At 40.8% G+C, this 15686-nt stretch overlaps 2 protein-coding genes across 3 annotated transcripts in view; both read left to right on the top strand.

Annotated features, from left to right (window-relative positions):
• ubr3 (ubiquitin protein ligase E3 component n-recognin 3) overlaps nucleotides 1-11856 on the top strand; it is a 37395-nt gene extending 25539 nt beyond the window's left edge. For both annotated transcript variants that reach the window (XM_086266420.1, XM_086266419.1), the window contains 9 exons: nucleotides 2699-2804; nucleotides 4512-4612; nucleotides 5600-5724; nucleotides 7774-7881; nucleotides 8104-8229; nucleotides 8314-8493; nucleotides 8784-8993; nucleotides 9138-9277; nucleotides 9450-11856. In XM_086266420.1, the coding sequence (XP_086122546.1) occupies nucleotides 2699-2804; nucleotides 4512-4612; nucleotides 5600-5724; nucleotides 7774-7881; nucleotides 8104-8229; nucleotides 8314-8493; nucleotides 8784-8993; nucleotides 9138-9277; nucleotides 9450-9567 (1214 nt within the window). In that variant the 3' untranslated portion in view covers nucleotides 9568-11856. The remainder of the gene's footprint in view (nucleotides 1-2698; nucleotides 2805-4511; nucleotides 4613-5599; nucleotides 5725-7773; nucleotides 7882-8103; nucleotides 8230-8313; nucleotides 8494-8783; nucleotides 8994-9137; nucleotides 9278-9449) is intronic.
• Nucleotides 11857-12617: 761 nt separating this feature from the next.
• Nucleotides 12618-15686, top strand: part of myo3b (myosin IIIB) — a 70421-nt gene continuing 67352 nt past the window's right edge. Inside the window, exons 1-2 of the mRNA XM_086266421.1 lie at nucleotides 12618-12787; nucleotides 13089-13125. Of these exons, the coding sequence (XP_086122547.1) occupies nucleotides 12676-12787; nucleotides 13089-13125 (149 nt within the window). The 5' untranslated portion in view covers nucleotides 12618-12675. The remainder of the gene's footprint in view (nucleotides 12788-13088; nucleotides 13126-15686) is intronic.

Below are 15686 nucleotides of genomic sequence, written 5' to 3'. Positions count from 1 at the left end.
AAACCATGATACAAACTACAATATCATATCAAACAGTTGTTGAAGCAGACTAGAAATCCTTTAACTTAATGAGTTTCAGAAAAGTGTTGTATTAACTGTTTAGGAATGCAGTTATTTTTACACATTTTGCTTTTTTTCTTTTCTTTTAAACCCCCTCTAACGAAAATCAGTTGATGAGTTTAATGTAGTTTTTGGAAAATTGTCTCATATGTCGTGTTTACAGTGTAAGACAAAGTTGGTGCAGGAAAAGAATAAAATGTAAATCTTTGGTGGCGCAATAACAGATTCTGAAATGTGTTTTTAGGTTTAATATCAGTTAGAGTGACATGTGTTACTACAGGTGGATGTATCCTGTTCTCCATCAGCTGGTATGTAATAAATTGTCTGACTTGCAGTCAAACCCATTCTTGGATTTGACTTCTATTGCTGAGGGGGGAAAAAAAACAACCCAACAACAAAGGGTCGATTAGAAATGGCAGGAAAGGATAGATGGTGTCCCAGGTGAGCAGTTGCAGCAGTCGGGGTAAATGAAGCTGACAAATGGGTCAAGTGCTGACTTGGTTGATTGTGTCACAGCTGACAAGGGCATCTGTCTAGGGCAGGAGGAAAACTGTGATCTTAGCTGAATCTCAAAGGAAAAGCAGAACATTACATTGAATTATCAGTTCTTAGAAGATAAATTAATCTCAGATGTAATCAGTTGTAAAATAAAAACGAATAAAGGATGGATTATTGCAATAGGAAGTGTGAATGGTGAGTCTGGAGAGAGTTAAGGTTGTCGTGTAGCCTACACGCCATTCTCCATTTGTTTAATTGTTCTGTCAAAGTTGCGGCGGCTGCAGTGAAATGGCCTGTCATCCCTGAGTGGCTGAAAAGAGATTTCACTCCAGAGGTTTGCCATTTTTGAGCTACATTAACCATGTAGCCATGCTGACAGCCAAATTTACTCAGTTGCAGTACATTAGTGCTCATTCTTCTTAGGGAAATGGATTTAAAGGGAAAACAGCCGACGTCTGCTAACTGTGAGAGCCCATGGGGGTTTTCCTAAGCTTGTTTCCCAGTAGGGGTTTGGTCTTTTCAAATGACGAGGATACGATTGACCACACAAGCAAGAGCTCTTCAATTCCCCTGAGATGAGCTAAATCAAATCTGAAAAGTCCAGGCTTGAAAGTGGCATCAGTTCTGGGTTTATTAAACTGCAAACATTTGAATTAATCTTGGGGACTACATGGCTCCTACTGTGCAGCGACATTAAAGGCGACTCGTGCTGACCTCAGTTGTTGGTCTTCTAGTACATGGTGAGTGTCAGCGGTGATATTTGTGTTCTTTGATTGTGTGTGGCTGATGTGATTTTTTTTTTTCTTTTTTTTTTTTACATGAAGACCACTGTGCAGTGAGATGTGAGTATGCAGCAGTATTCCCTCAGTGAAAGTCTCTGCTGACGGTTTTAAAGATCTTTTTCAAAATGTGGTTATGGTTTAATAAATCTCATGTCTGACTGGATTTTAGCTGCTTTGGTTTCCGGCTTTGGTTTTAAGGGTTTACCGACTGTCCATCCGTCTGCCCATCTCCTTAACTGCTTATCCATTTCAGCATCCCGGTTCTCTCTGGGTACTCTGGCTTTAAAGCCAAAAGTCAGTACTAATTATCATTCACGGAAAACGGGGGAAATCAAAATGAAGGTGGGGAGTAGGGTTGATCAGATTGAATAAAGGGTTAGGATTGAGAGACAAGAAGACTTAAAGAGTACAGCAATTAACTGATGGAGCACCGCAGTTTTAATTACATTAGTATATGGGATTTTAATTTCTGTGATCTAGCATAAGAAACAACAATCGTCATTAGCGACATCTCTCCTCCATTTCTTTCCTCTGCCGGGTTAATTCCTGGTAAGAGGTGAGTGGTGGTGAGGGATGAGAGGAAATGGGCTCTAGTGAAGACAAATGGTTTTCAATTGAGGACTGAAAGACTTTTTTATGCTGTGCCTGTTTTTTACCTGTGGGGGGCAGTGTTGCTCCAAGTATAGGTGGCACGCACAAAAGTCAAATTTGCAGTGGTGATTATTTGAAGCACTTTGCTGCATTACAGCGTGATAATTCATTGTCAGCCAGAATCCAACAAGATTCATGTTGGTCATTAGAAATGTTAAACAGAAATATGTTGCATATATGTCTGTACCTCACAGTCAGACTATATAAAACTTGGTGGTTTATTGGAACTAGAATCATTTAATTTTGAGGTTGAAGTTAGATTTAAGAAAGCCTGATTAATTTGTGCCAGTACTCCACTTTGAAACATTATAACTAAATTCTAAATAGTCGGACATTTCCCTGCTTTTTGTGTCTCGGCATACATTTTGGCACTCGAAAGGAGTCCAGACAAAGACAGTTGAGGCTCTGAGGTGTCCTGCTATTAAAGCATGCGTATAAACATGCAAAACTGTGTGCACAGGAGGTCTGTCTTCATGTTCCATTAGTTTCACATCGAACAGGTGCAGCCCGACTGAAGAGTTTGCTCAAGGCTATCGAAATGGAGTGAGTCCATCTGGCCTGGCCTGGTTTTATCTGAGCCGAGCATTAGCCTACAGTCAGCCCGAGTCAAGTGCTTTCATCGTTTGATCTACGTTAAACGCTGCCATGACAATAGACACAGAGATGAACCTCATAATAATAGTGTGTTTTGTCTTTGCCTCTTTCAGATCAGCTGTTTCACGTGTTGGCCATGCACATGCGTCTGTACAGCATCGATTCAGCCTACAACCCCTGGACGAAGTTGACTCAGATTGTACAAATTAAAGAGGCAGAGTGAGTGGCGTAAAGCCTTAAGTACCTCTGCTAATGGGAAATCTATAAATCTTTTCATATGTTGCTCATACCTTCTAGGCTTTACTGGTTCTCACACAGCTCTGCCCCCACCCATCGACATAAACATGCAATCAGAGTGCCACTTTGTCCTCTCTCTAAACACCACCATTTCCTCCTGCCCCCAGCCGCTTTTCCTCCACACAAAGAGGTGCTAAAAACAGAAAAGGGACCATGCTTGGTTTCCATAGATACCAATAATTGGTACATCTAGCAAATTACCGGGCACTCCACAGAGAGCGAAACGACCCTTTCGAATTCACTGTACTGAGAAACAACGCCATCACACGAGCAGCGCGCCTCGCCTTTCAGCTCTCCACCTAGCTTTGCACTCATTTGCGCACGTCTTTCTCTGCCTTGAGGACTACTTTACATTTGAACATCTTAAAAATATGAATTTTCTTGCATGCTGTAAAAAAAGAAATTAATTTAAGTGCTTGCAAACATTAAACAATACAGTACAAGTCTTTGCAACCTTTCTTCCCTGTTAGTGTTGTAAGACAGCTTTTACACCTGTTACTGTTAAGTGCTCGCAGCCATACAGCACTCTCAGTGGACCCATTTGCCGTTTAAAAATACTTTGTTAGGGTTTTGGGAGGAGCAGTGTCATTGACACCCTTAGGCAGTAAACCCGATATAGTCTGGTTAAATAGGGCAGAGAGAGATGTTTCTACATAGATGCAAAACATTTCTCTCACCTTATTGTTTATGATAGAAACGAGAGTATTCCAGTAAAATTTGTTCGAAGGGACGGAAGGTTGAAAGCTCTCTTTTCTAAGGCTTTCTTCAAGTGCACAAAGGAATTAACTGGCGAGTGGTTTGGTAATGGAAGGTATTATTCTTTAAGTGCAGTTCCTCTAGTGCAAAACCCTCAAGGCCTTTCAAGGGTAGAGCGGAGATGGGGACCTCGCTAAATTGTCAACAGAACAAAAGATATTTAAATGGAGATGTCATGGCACACAAATTGAATATGTAACTAAGGTTGCATTAAAGATACAAGGAACGCCTTTTCAAGCCTTGTATTAATTCAGCACATTTACACAGCAGGACCTTTGTTCTCATGCCTTTTAAAGTCCTTTCCACATATTCAATAAATAACATTGCTTCCCTTATCTACCTGCTTATATAGATGGCTTTTTGCAAGTCAGACATAGACATTACACAGAGATGTTCCTTATTACTTTATTAAAATATGGCAGGATGTTTACAGGCAGAGAAGGTCTAAAATTTGCATGATATTTCTGCCACAGGTTGGTCTTGAAATCTATTTCACCGTCGAAGCTTAGAAACCTCCGTAAGCACAAATCAAGCTCATCTCCACTTCTAATTGTAAAACCAACAATTCTGACATCTGCTTTATCATTTAAAGTGTTTGAAAAAGAGTCCAGCTGTCCTGTATATTCAGGTAGCTATACACAAATGTCAATCAACAAGAAGTGACAGGTTTTATTATTGTATATGTCTGAAAGATGCATGCAGAACTGCTACAGCTAAGCCGTTTGCATATTCCTTTTTAATTTGATGAAGGGATACTTGTGCTTTGTCCAGTATGTGCTTTCCAGGGTTTCCCAGATATTTGACTTGAGGTTAAACTTAAGCTTTTTTTTTTTTTTTTTTTTTTTTTTTTTTTTTGCTTTTTGCTTTTTGCAGTTCCTTTGATGAAGAGAGGCCTGAGGTACCCATGCTGTTTCGAGACGTCCCGTCGCTCCTGATTATCTTTGTGTTAACGATGCCCCAGCCTCTGCGTAAAGGTACAGTAACTCTCTCTGCATCATGGCACTACAAGGCAGCAGGGGCTTTCTCAGTGGATGCACCACAAGGGAAGCCCCATTATCAGTCGTAATCCAGGCTGAGGAGAAAATGAGAAGCATTTTGCATGTCTTATCTCGGTTGCTGTTGCTGCTTTGGCTGTGTGTGGGGGGGATCGGGAAGACGTGACCCAGACTATGGGGGTGCTCTCACCTCCTTTGTGGTGCCCTTCATTTCTGCATCTGCCCCATCTTACTTCTAAACTGTGCAGAGCCACCTTAGAGACCTAAGTGGAAGAATCATTAGTGAGTTCTGGAACATGAACAAGGCAGATTTAACAGAAGGGTTAGCTCATAAGTGGAAATGGCTGCATTTTAATTAATTGGATGTCTGTTAGATATATTTTTGTTTTAAGGATTGCCATATTAGTCTCAAGATGGTGCTGCTTAGTAGCACATGGCACACCACTGCGAACTGAAGATATATACTGATTATTACAGTGTTCTGGAAGATGGAGAATATACATTTTATTTTAGAGTGGTGAGAGATGCTCGTGAATTAACATGCACATGCATTTTCAGGTGGATTCCTTTATGGGAAATGGAAGGAGCAAGACATTTTCTGTCTCCGAGAGGTCCTCTGCATGTGATTCCTATAATGGGAAAAGCCCAGTTTTTAAAATTCTATGCATAATTGTGTGTAGTGACACTAGTTACAGTGACCAGGACAGAAGCTGTCAGCAACCCCTTTTTTCTGCAGAAAACAAATTGCACTCTTTGTTGCTCTTTTCAGTCACCAAGTTAAATACCTTTCAGGCTACATTTTCCAGCTGAAACACTCTGCTAATTACTTTGCAACACAATGCCCCTGTGAATAACAGCCGTCCTCCTCCAGCGAGCGTGTTTGACGAGAGAAGATCTTCATGAATTCAAAGTGGCACAATGCTCACAGTGTCACCTTTTGTCCTTTTTTCTTTTTTCTTTTTGTAGAGCACTTTACCTGCGTGGTGAAGATGTTGTACAACCTGCAGTTCACTCAGGCTCTGGCTGCACTGTCAACAAAGTTCAGCTCAGAGGAAAGGCAGGCCTGGAGCACATCTGGAGCACTCAAGAAGGTAAAAATGAAATCGCATTAGTGTCGTCGTACTTTTCTGTTCCCCCCTCTCCTTCGCACAGAGTGGTGGCTGCAGGGGGAGACAGAACTACTTGAGTTTGTGACCTTTCTGCTAGTGATGCAGTACACTGCCCATTTCTTATTTTGTATTGATATTTATTCTATGGCATTGTGTTTATTTTTGGCCTTTTACTTGAATTTCTTTATTTGCTTTGGTTTTTTTCCCCCTTTCTCCTTTGCCTCTCGTGCAGTTTGCCTCCTCCTCTCTAGTCGGTGAATCAGCAGTCATTATGTCAGACTTTAGGCCACAAATAGATGGTCGTACCATATAGATAATGACGAGCACTAATGACTTCACAAACCTTAAAGTGCTGCTGAAACTGTTGTCACTGTTTTGTGGTTTTCCGAGGCTTAACACTATCATTGGGTCCAAATGACATCTCCTACTTGTTGAACGACTAGAATCTTGATTGTTTGCGAGCACCAGCTTCCAGCACTGTAAATCATTGCGCGTGAGTCGCTGTTCAGCTGTTTTAGGCCCTGCAGTTTCAATTATGTGCATTCCACAATCGACAGTATCAATCTTCATTATCTGGAAAAGCAGTGTTGCTGGAGAGTGCTGCATTAATTGGCAATCTGTCTTCAGTCTATTACCATTGTGTTAGTGAGTGGCTGGTTTGAATGTCAAAAGACGAATAGCCGAAACCCTCCTCTTTGGGGTGTTGTCATCCATAATGGAAGTATGGATTTGTATCTTCCCCCTACACAGTCACGAGCAGTGGAGCGAGGGCATTCACGGGCTTCCATTTTTAAATCTACAACAAGAACAACATCTACGCTATTGTAATTAAATTGAATTTATTTTTTATTTTTTTAAAAGATGCAGAAATATCACAGCCTTAAGGAAGGAAATCGGTAGACTTGAAATTCCTCCACTATAAATCTATGACAAAGGACAGCAGACGAGATAAGGTGGCTGTTTTATATTCCGCCACCTTCAGCTTGATAAATGCTCGCAGCTTTTGCTCTGTATAACATACGAGCCAAACCGGTTGAATTTTTATCAGAACACACATTCAGTAATGTCTCTACTGCTTATCAGATGTTATATTAAAGAATTATTCTGTGTTAGCCATTATATTCTATAGTGCAGCACATTGTATGCACAACAGAAGGACTGTGGAGAATTTGCTAGAATTATATAGAGGGATTTTGTTTTTTTTATATTGAGAAATATGCTGGTTTAATAGTAGCCATTTCTAATTTAAAACAGTTTTTTAAATGTCCAACACGGTGGTCTGGTAGCAAACCAGAGAGCATGGTCTGTCTCTGTGTTAGATTGGACACATGCTCAGGATGTACTATGCCTCTCGTCCCATCATAGCTGGGATAGCCTCCAATCCCAGCATAACCCTGAATTGGATAAGCAGAACAGATGGATGGAGGGGTTTTGGTTTGTTTTGTTTTTTCTTTTAACGTATTTGAGCTCTTCACTTTCTTAGAAATGATCACACAAGTTTCCAATACAGTCATTAAACAGTCTTTAACCTGACAGCCTCTCTGTGATGTCCAGATTTGCCTCTGTGACTATAGTTCTTGTGTAAATCTAATTGAGCATTTCCAGTCATCAGAGTGAGTTTGATTCAAGCTACCAACTCTTCCTTGGTTCACATGAGAAAGGACAACTTCCCAGCCTGATTTACTCACTGTGTGGAAAACAGTTTAGGCCAGCTCCTGGAGACTCTTAAAGATCCAACACCTGTTTTTAGCTTTTCCTTGAATTCATCAAACGTTTTCAGATGTTTTGTACTGAATGGTACAATAGATATTAACATCTAATAGGTTCTTATAGGTTTAAGTTTGTGGAGACAAGACACCGGCGAACACGGAGAGAGACATAATAATATCAAAACAGCAGGAAGATTTGTGTTAATGTTCACCAGTAGATGAAAGCTTATATCTGTTGATCCTCCAAGAAGTTTATGTGTCCGATTAAACGGAGAGTTTTGGCCTTTTTAATGTTTGTCTGCATTTTTATTTTCTTCCACAGAGCGCTGCAAATTCTGATAAGTCTTTTGAAGCACTGCTCAGTCATGTTATCAGTGAGCTCTCGAAGGACAAGAGTGTCTACAAGGTGAACTCTGAAGAAGCAACAATGGTGAGGCACTAAAATGACTGCTTAGAGCATGACTGCCTTCAGGATTACACTCTTTCTCCTCTCTGCCTCTTTCGTTTTCCCTTTAACAATAAATTGCCCATTACCGTGGGAGACTGTGTTTAATATCTCTACTGATCTCTCTAGGGGAGATATACATCACTGTATTATCAGCGAGCTGTAGGCTGATTATTGATCAGGTGTTACTGCTGTTTCCCTCTCCAGCTGAGCTCCAGTGTGTGGTCCCCGCAGTCTATCGAGTTCAGCCTGCAGCAGTTCTGCCTGCCCTTCCTGCGCCTCTCCTGCCTTTTGCAGCATCACCTGTATGGAGACAACCTAACCGGCTGCTTGGTATGATTCATCATAAATGTCATCCTAAATGTTAAAACTGCCTTTTCAGACTAACTGACTGCAAAGCGGTTTGGCTTCTTACAGGAGGAAGAGGAGTTTGCATCCTTGGCTGTATGTTTAGGGCTTTTACCCTCCGCCCCTCAGCCTGCCAACACCGTGCAAAGTGCCTCGTGTCTGGAGTGGCCAGTCAACACCTTTGACTTGGTGACGCAGTGGGGCGCTGAGGTCAAAGGGCTCTCTCAGATACATGCTGCCGAGTCACTGGTATGTTTATGAACTTCTCATTTTTAACAGCGTGCAGTCGAGCAAAGCAAGTAAAGGTTTCTTAAAATGACAATCAAAAAATACTCACATATTCTATAAGAAATACTTGGATTTTAATTTAACTTAATGTGCCAGATCTGATTCCTGTATTTAAAGTTTAGTTTTAGCCTTTGTTGTACCTCTCACATGTGTCTAGCTGACCACGTGTCTTGTGGCCTCCTCCTTTGGGTCAAAGTGTAATAAGGAGATAAAATCAGTTCATTGCTGGGTGTCTGTCTTCTCCTCCTCAGACCTTGCTGGTCCACGATCCTCAGTGGGCAGCGCCCCGTCTCCTGCAGCTGCCTGACAACTACAATATCATCTTCCAGTACTATCACAGAAAGGCCTGCTCTGCCTGCAAAAAGGTGCCAAAAGACCCCGCGCTCTGCCTTGTTTGCGGCGCTTTCGTCTGTCTCAAAGGCGTGTGCTGCAAGCAGCAGGGCATCTGTGAATGCGTTTTGGTGAGTTTTCCCACTATAGTTCCATTTTTATCATCTTCAAAGCATTCTCTGTGAGGCTCAGCATGCAGAATTGACATAGCTGCTTGTTGAAGTCGTCAGCTTTTAGCAAACCTTTTTTTCCCCCCCACACTTGTCACTTTGTAGCACTCCCAACATTGTGGCGCTGCGACAGGCATCTTTCTACTGATAAATGCTTCAGTCATCATCATCATCCGTGGACATCGTTTCTGTCTGTGGGGCTCTGTTTACCTTGATGCACACGGAGAGGAAGATCGGGATTTACGGTAAGACGCGTAACACCCAGTCACACTTTTTTGTTAATAGATAGCATAGAGTCTTTAGAGCAACTCTTTAAGTACACTTATAACACTTGGTGTGATTCTAGTATGAATTTAAATGTAGTTCCCCCCCTTTTTTTTCCTCACTCCTGTTTTCCCCCCTCTGGGATGTTTCCAGTCGTGGCAAGCCTCTCTACTTATGTGAGGAGCGGTATCGAGTGTTGGAGCAACAGTGGGTTTCACACACCTTTGATCACATCAACAAGCGTTGGGGGCCTCATTATAATGGACTCTAAGATCTTCCAAAGTCCACTGAAAAACCACATCCCATGATGGAGAAGATTTTTTTTTTAGTTTTGTTTTTTTTAGGGATTTTTTTTCCTTCTGGCTTATGTGTCTGCCTTGATCAAAATATTTGGAAACTCTTGCTGTGATAAACACAAACATCCAGCGAGGGCTATTTCTGCTACAGCCTTGGTTTATGTGAAGTTTGGTGTACAGTCATGCCTAAAGATTTAACACGTGTGTGTGTTCAAGTGATTTATTGTGTGGTTTTTCTACAGGGAAAAACAGAATTTGGTGAGATTAAAGTAAAAAAGTAAAAAAAGAAAAAAGGGGGGGGGGATATAAAAAAAAAGCACAAATTTGCCCACAAACCGAATTGGTTTGGGTCAGGCTTTTAAAGTCGCTCCAGTTTATTTGGTTTAAAAAAACAAAACAAAAATCAATTGCCGATTGTCCCTGCAAAGTTTGATTACTTTACCACCATTTCTGATGTAAACGCATATCCCTATTATTTATCAAAATGTGCTCTGCTGTGCTGGCATGAGTTTCAAGCTCCTGGTAAGTATAGCGATGTTACTGCAGTGTGCACTCATTGTCTGCTGACATGTGATAGGAGGCAGGACAAGTCCACCCATCAACACACTAGAGTTTATTTTGCTAACAAGCAAAGACTCTTTCTTTTATGGGTCTAGTTGCAATCCATCCTCAGGAATTTTTTTTGTTCTTTTTTGTTTTTGCTGAAATACGTTTTAGATATTTAAATAAATGCTGCTGCTCATTGTTCAAGTAATTAATTTTAACTTTGAAGAATTTGTTTTTGTTTTTTTCCTAAGGTTGTGTTTTGGGTTTACCGTAGATGGCTGGGAATGTTGACTCAAACTCAGTTTAATGGTTGAGGAGGTGTGCGGTCACCAAGTTACACCCACTACACTTTTCATAGCGTTGGCCTTTTCACACTGTTTAACTCAAAACTCCACCTTTAAGACACTCAGCTGTCTTAAGCCTCATCATCACCACCCCCATATAAACATATAAGTCTAAACATTGAGGGAAGGCAAAGAGATCTCACTGCACATCTGGTGTCCTGAGCGTCATGCAAGAGCAAAAATGCTACATGAGTTCTGTCAGTGTTCTCTCGAGGTATGAAACTCTGTGGGAGTTGTGTTGCTTCTGTGAGGAGACTGCAGTACTTGTCACTCGTCTGTCTGTGCCATCAGAAAAAGGCTTTCCCTTTACGCTTCTGATTGCCAGGTCATAAACTGCAGTACAGAACATTTATTATTATTATTATTATTATTATTAACAACTATCTGTTATACATCATGCATCATGTAGTTGTGGTTTATAGTTGCATTCCAACATTGCAAGACTATCAGACTTGAGTATCTGTTGTACACTGTGCATGACATCCTTTAAGCCACCATTATTTAAGTGTCTTAGCGATTATCATCTTTTTTTTTTTTTTCCTGGAAGAGAAGTTTCATCCAGCCGTGCCTGCAAGATTAAGGGGGCCTATTATGCTTATTTCCAGCTCCATGATTTTAAATGAGACTTCATTAGAGAAACTTTGCTTCTTCACAGTTCACAAGAACATAAAAAGCCCCTTATTTATTATCATTTCTTCTTCTTCTTCTTTAAAATGTCTCTTCAAACCTCTGTCAACCTAAAAGCTCACTTTCTTCTGATTGGCTGCCCTTTGCCTGGCGTCCCAAAAACCAAAACCTAGTGCTTGCAAGCTCCGCCTCCTCATCTCACGTTCAAAACTGCAGTTCGGCACAGGAGTTGGGGAAAACTGTTGTGAACTGAGCAGCTTAAAGGAATTAGTTGTTATCAGCATCCAGCACATCAATGACCCAGTTTATTTGTAAATGACAGAAAAAGAGAAAAGGCATAATAGGACCCCCTTTTTTTAATGCTTACTTTCAGTGATGAGCACACAGCTGATATCCCTGATGTTTGGTTTTGAAATGCTGGGTCACATTGTGCTGCATCGCAGAATCTCTAAGGAACAAGTCGACACTTGAAAAACTTCCTCTTGAATTCATGCATGCTGCTTTTTGTGTTTTTTCCTGTCTCTCTTATTTTTGTTGTACCCACTTCGTTAATGACCGCAACCAAATAGCCAACGATGGGTGTAAATTGTAACTGAAAGCTTTTGTGTGTTTTCCTGTATGAATGGGGAGAGAATACAGTACATTACTGTAGGTGCTGACTCAAACTTTCTGAGTTTGACCAGAAAGTGTGACTTGGGACATTTAATGCAAAATGTAACATATGTGAATAAAATATAAACACAGTGATTTTGTGTCTTTTTTCATTTTTTATGATCATTTTGAACATGACAGTAATTTCTCTGTACTGGATCTCAATCCAATTTATCTCCTTTGGGATGTGGTGGGACAGGAGATTAATATTTTTCTTTCATTTATCTAATCTTGGCTTACTTCAGTCTCTTTTCACTATTGTGACTTGTAGAGGTAATGCAAATGTTATGACACGTACACCTCTGAGCCTGAACAGCAAATTCTGGAGATACTCATTCAGACTTTACTGTATTATTCCTGCTGTGAGAGGATGCTGCCATCCTTCTCTGGGGGTAGACTGGTCTGCAACAATGTTTAGCTAACATTCCCACAGGAAGATTACATTGAAAAGAAATGATATTATTTACTGTGCTGAGTGAAGAAGTGGTGACTAGTCATTGTTCAACTCATAATGAAAACTGCAGGTCTCTGGGCCATTGGTGCTCAAATCCGAGGAGGTAGAGACAGACAGATCTGGTCAGGTTTTCAACAAAGACGAGAATAGAGGTGCTGCAAAAAAAAGTTGAATATATTTTAAAATCCAGTACTCAACCATTATCATTATAAAAAAGAAAAACTACAACACAATTGCAAACAAGTAGCCGTCTGTGCTGGTTTCTCCTTGCACTGCTCCATCTAGTCTCTGGCTCAGTGCTCTGAAAAAGGTTTCACTGCCATGTGACTGAGCAGGATAATTGGTGTGAGGCCCTCTGGGTAAAGACCAATGGTCACACAAAGGCTTTGGTTGCTACCAATTAGGCCAAAAAGAAGTAAGAAAAAAAAAAAAAAAGTAATCTGCACAGGCTGGGAGTTTTTATGAAGGACACAGCTGAGACCGTGTCACCAGTGTCAGGCTGGGAGATGCTGCTGTTACAGGCCGTCCTCCGGGGGGCATCACTCGACATCTCCTTCTTTTCCCCCCACGCAGGTAAGTAAAACGCTGCTCTCCACAGCATGAATAGACTATTCAAGGTTACATCAGGTGATACTGGTCAGCCAGTTAACCGTTTCCGGTCTGCAGGACAACATGCTCAGGTGTCCATACTGTTAATAATTAAAGTCTTTGCTGAATAAACAGGGAAATTACTTCGCATATGTTGCTATGGACGGTAAGATGGGTCTAAAGAGTTGATTCAGACAGTGTGCTTTAGGCCTTTATTAAACTCACACGGAGATGGAGATTCAGCTGTGCAGTGATGCTCTGTCTTAAACAGGTTCCTGTTTTGCAGATGACAGAGATGGAAATACTGAGGCGACAATGTCGAGGTAGGTACGAGACTCCTCATCTGTAGCGCTAAAAAAAAAAAAAAATGTACAGCCCTAAATCTTAAACCTAAATATCTTTAATCACTGTGTCAGTTTGGTTTTTACTTTACTCTGTGAAATACTGTAAACCAGCAATCATTCAGGGAAGAAACCGGAAGTTACATGAAAAAAAGTTAAATAGGCTACATTATGATAGTTATGCAAAAATCCCAGTATATACAACACTTTTTGTGTTTTACACTTACTTTAGCTTAAAATGCTCCTTTTTCTTTTCTTTTCTCTTTGTCTCTGTTCATTACCACAGTGGGTTTAAAGCAGAACAATAAAGATGTGAAATGTACACTTCCATCTTTAGTACAGAAGCTTCATCACACTCTGAATTTCCTTCTTTTATAGGCTTTGCCAGACCTATACCACCTTCAGTTTTGTCTTTACTTGGTGAAAGACATGGTCAGGTGACTGACTCTGATGTTTAAGAGTATTCTCTTTATTGGCATTAAGAAGCATTGGGCTTCAGCAGGAAGTATAACTCCATGCATTTAAGAAGATGTCCTGCTTCTGGTCAATAAACAGCAGTGACCCAGTTCCGTTGGCAGTCAAACAGGCCCATGTTGTCACACCACCTCTGTGTTTTCAAGGGGTCTGTTTTGCCTCAGAACTGCTGTTGATTTGGTTAGATGCTGTGAAGTGGTTTTCCAAGTAAAAGATTCTGTAATCACCCTCTTTGCTGCATTGTTGATTTGGCCACTTCGGAAGCTTCCTGTCTCTCTGATAGGTCAGTTTGGTATTTTTCTGCCTTATGGTAGCCTTCTTTAGCCTTCTTTACTTGGTCTGATGCCTCTTTGTGCCTCTATGTTATGAATTCTCATTCTCAACAGCTGCCGAACTTAAACAACTGGAATCAACTCCAGACTTTATATGCCAATAATGTGGAAACAGACCACACATGGCTCAAAGCTGCATGTAAACTGTGTAAAAAATGAACAGACCTTATAAAAAAAGGTTTTAAACCTGTTTCTTAAACCCCTTGAGTTAAAGTTTAAAGTGTACAATTAAATCACTTGCTGATTACATCAGGTGTTGGTGTCCATACACGACACTGTGTGAAACACTTAAAGACCTGACTTCAGGTAACACATTATTAGAGTAACACTAAAGAAAAAAGCACTGGGTCACCTACACATTACATTAACAGGAGCTGCCTGGCCATGGAAACCCCGGCCATGAAGCTCCCAGCACACAGTTTTGGTGCTGATGTTAATGCCAAATGAGGTACAGAGCTATGGACTTATCAGAGCATCGGCAGCTTTTACATGCTATCCGCCTCACTCGACTCCAGTCTGTAAACTTTACGTGGTTTGCTTGTCATGCCTAAATGTTTTCCACTTTACAGTAATACCGCTTACAATAGATCAATTGATTATCCTGAAGGGAAGAAAATTTCACAAACTGCCTGATGACTGACCAAAACAAATGTAAGACCAAAAAATTGCTTCCCTTGCGTTCAAACAGTAGCACAGCCATACTCACATCCATCACAGTGGCACAGCTGTGGTGTTTGTGATGATATGGCTGAGGTTAATTTATAATTAATTATAAATAATAAATTATAATTCATTTAAGACTGATTACTTAGATGGTGATGGTGCCTTTTTGTTATTACAGTTGATGCTTTGTGTATCCAAAGATGTCAATCAGGGATCATTAATCATGCAGGTGCACCGCTAAGATTAAAGATGTTAATGTTTAAAATAAATGCATTTGTGTCTGCTTGTGTGAGGCTTTGGCCTTCCAGGGTGAGAACAAGGGCGAAATGCTTCAGGCCTGACTCATAGCTAGTGGAGGTTTACCGTAAAGCCTCTTCATATCCCCTTAAAAGGGATTATTGGTTTTTTCCCCTCTCCATAGACTTACCAAAGGGGTTTACCCAGCGGACTTCCCATAAGGCTCTGCCACAGAGGGTGGAATTGTGCGAGTTTGATGGAAGCAGAAAATTAGATTACTGCCTTTCACTCTGTACTGTTTCTGGTGACAAAGATGTGCTGCAGCCGGTCACGTCATGTGCAGCTGTTACCGCCTCAGACCTACACTTAGCATTATGTAGATGCACAGAAAATGTGCCCGATGAGCAAAGGCAGAGCAGGGTAGTTTTTCCAAATATAATCACCGTGTTACTATGCACATATTCCTGTTTTGTAACTGAAAATACCATGTACCACTGTGTATCAGACACAGCATCCCTTTTTTAGCTGTGCTGACAAGAATGGTAAACAAAGGGTAATCTGAGCACTGCAATCGAAGAGCAGCGGTGTCCTGTTCTTAAGCGCTATTTCACTGTATCTCCTGCCCATTTAAAGAAATTCTCGTTGCCTTCTTGCAGTAAAAAAGAGCTCGAACAAGTCTTTATTGATCAGATTTGGTTCTCATTTATGTATTTACATTGTTTATTTATTAAGTAGGCACCGAGCGGTTTAACACAGTTCCAGTACAGAGCATAAAACTGATGCTGAGCTGAAAAGAGACATTTTATAGCTGATGCTATTTTTAACCTTAGTTGGCTT

This window comes from Aulonocara sp. 'chitande type north' Nkhata Bay, linkage group LG16, assembly GCF_057382095.1.
Source record: "Aulonocara sp. 'chitande type north' Nkhata Bay isolate Kocher_YH1m ecotype deep benthic linkage group LG16, A_spYH_male_GT1.1, whole genome shotgun sequence".
NCBI lineage: Eukaryota > Metazoa > Chordata > Actinopteri > Cichliformes > Cichlidae > Aulonocara > Aulonocara sp. 'chitande type north' Nkhata Bay.
Note: the sequence above shows the minus strand (reverse complement) of the source record. Positions and strands in the feature narration are given on the sequence as shown.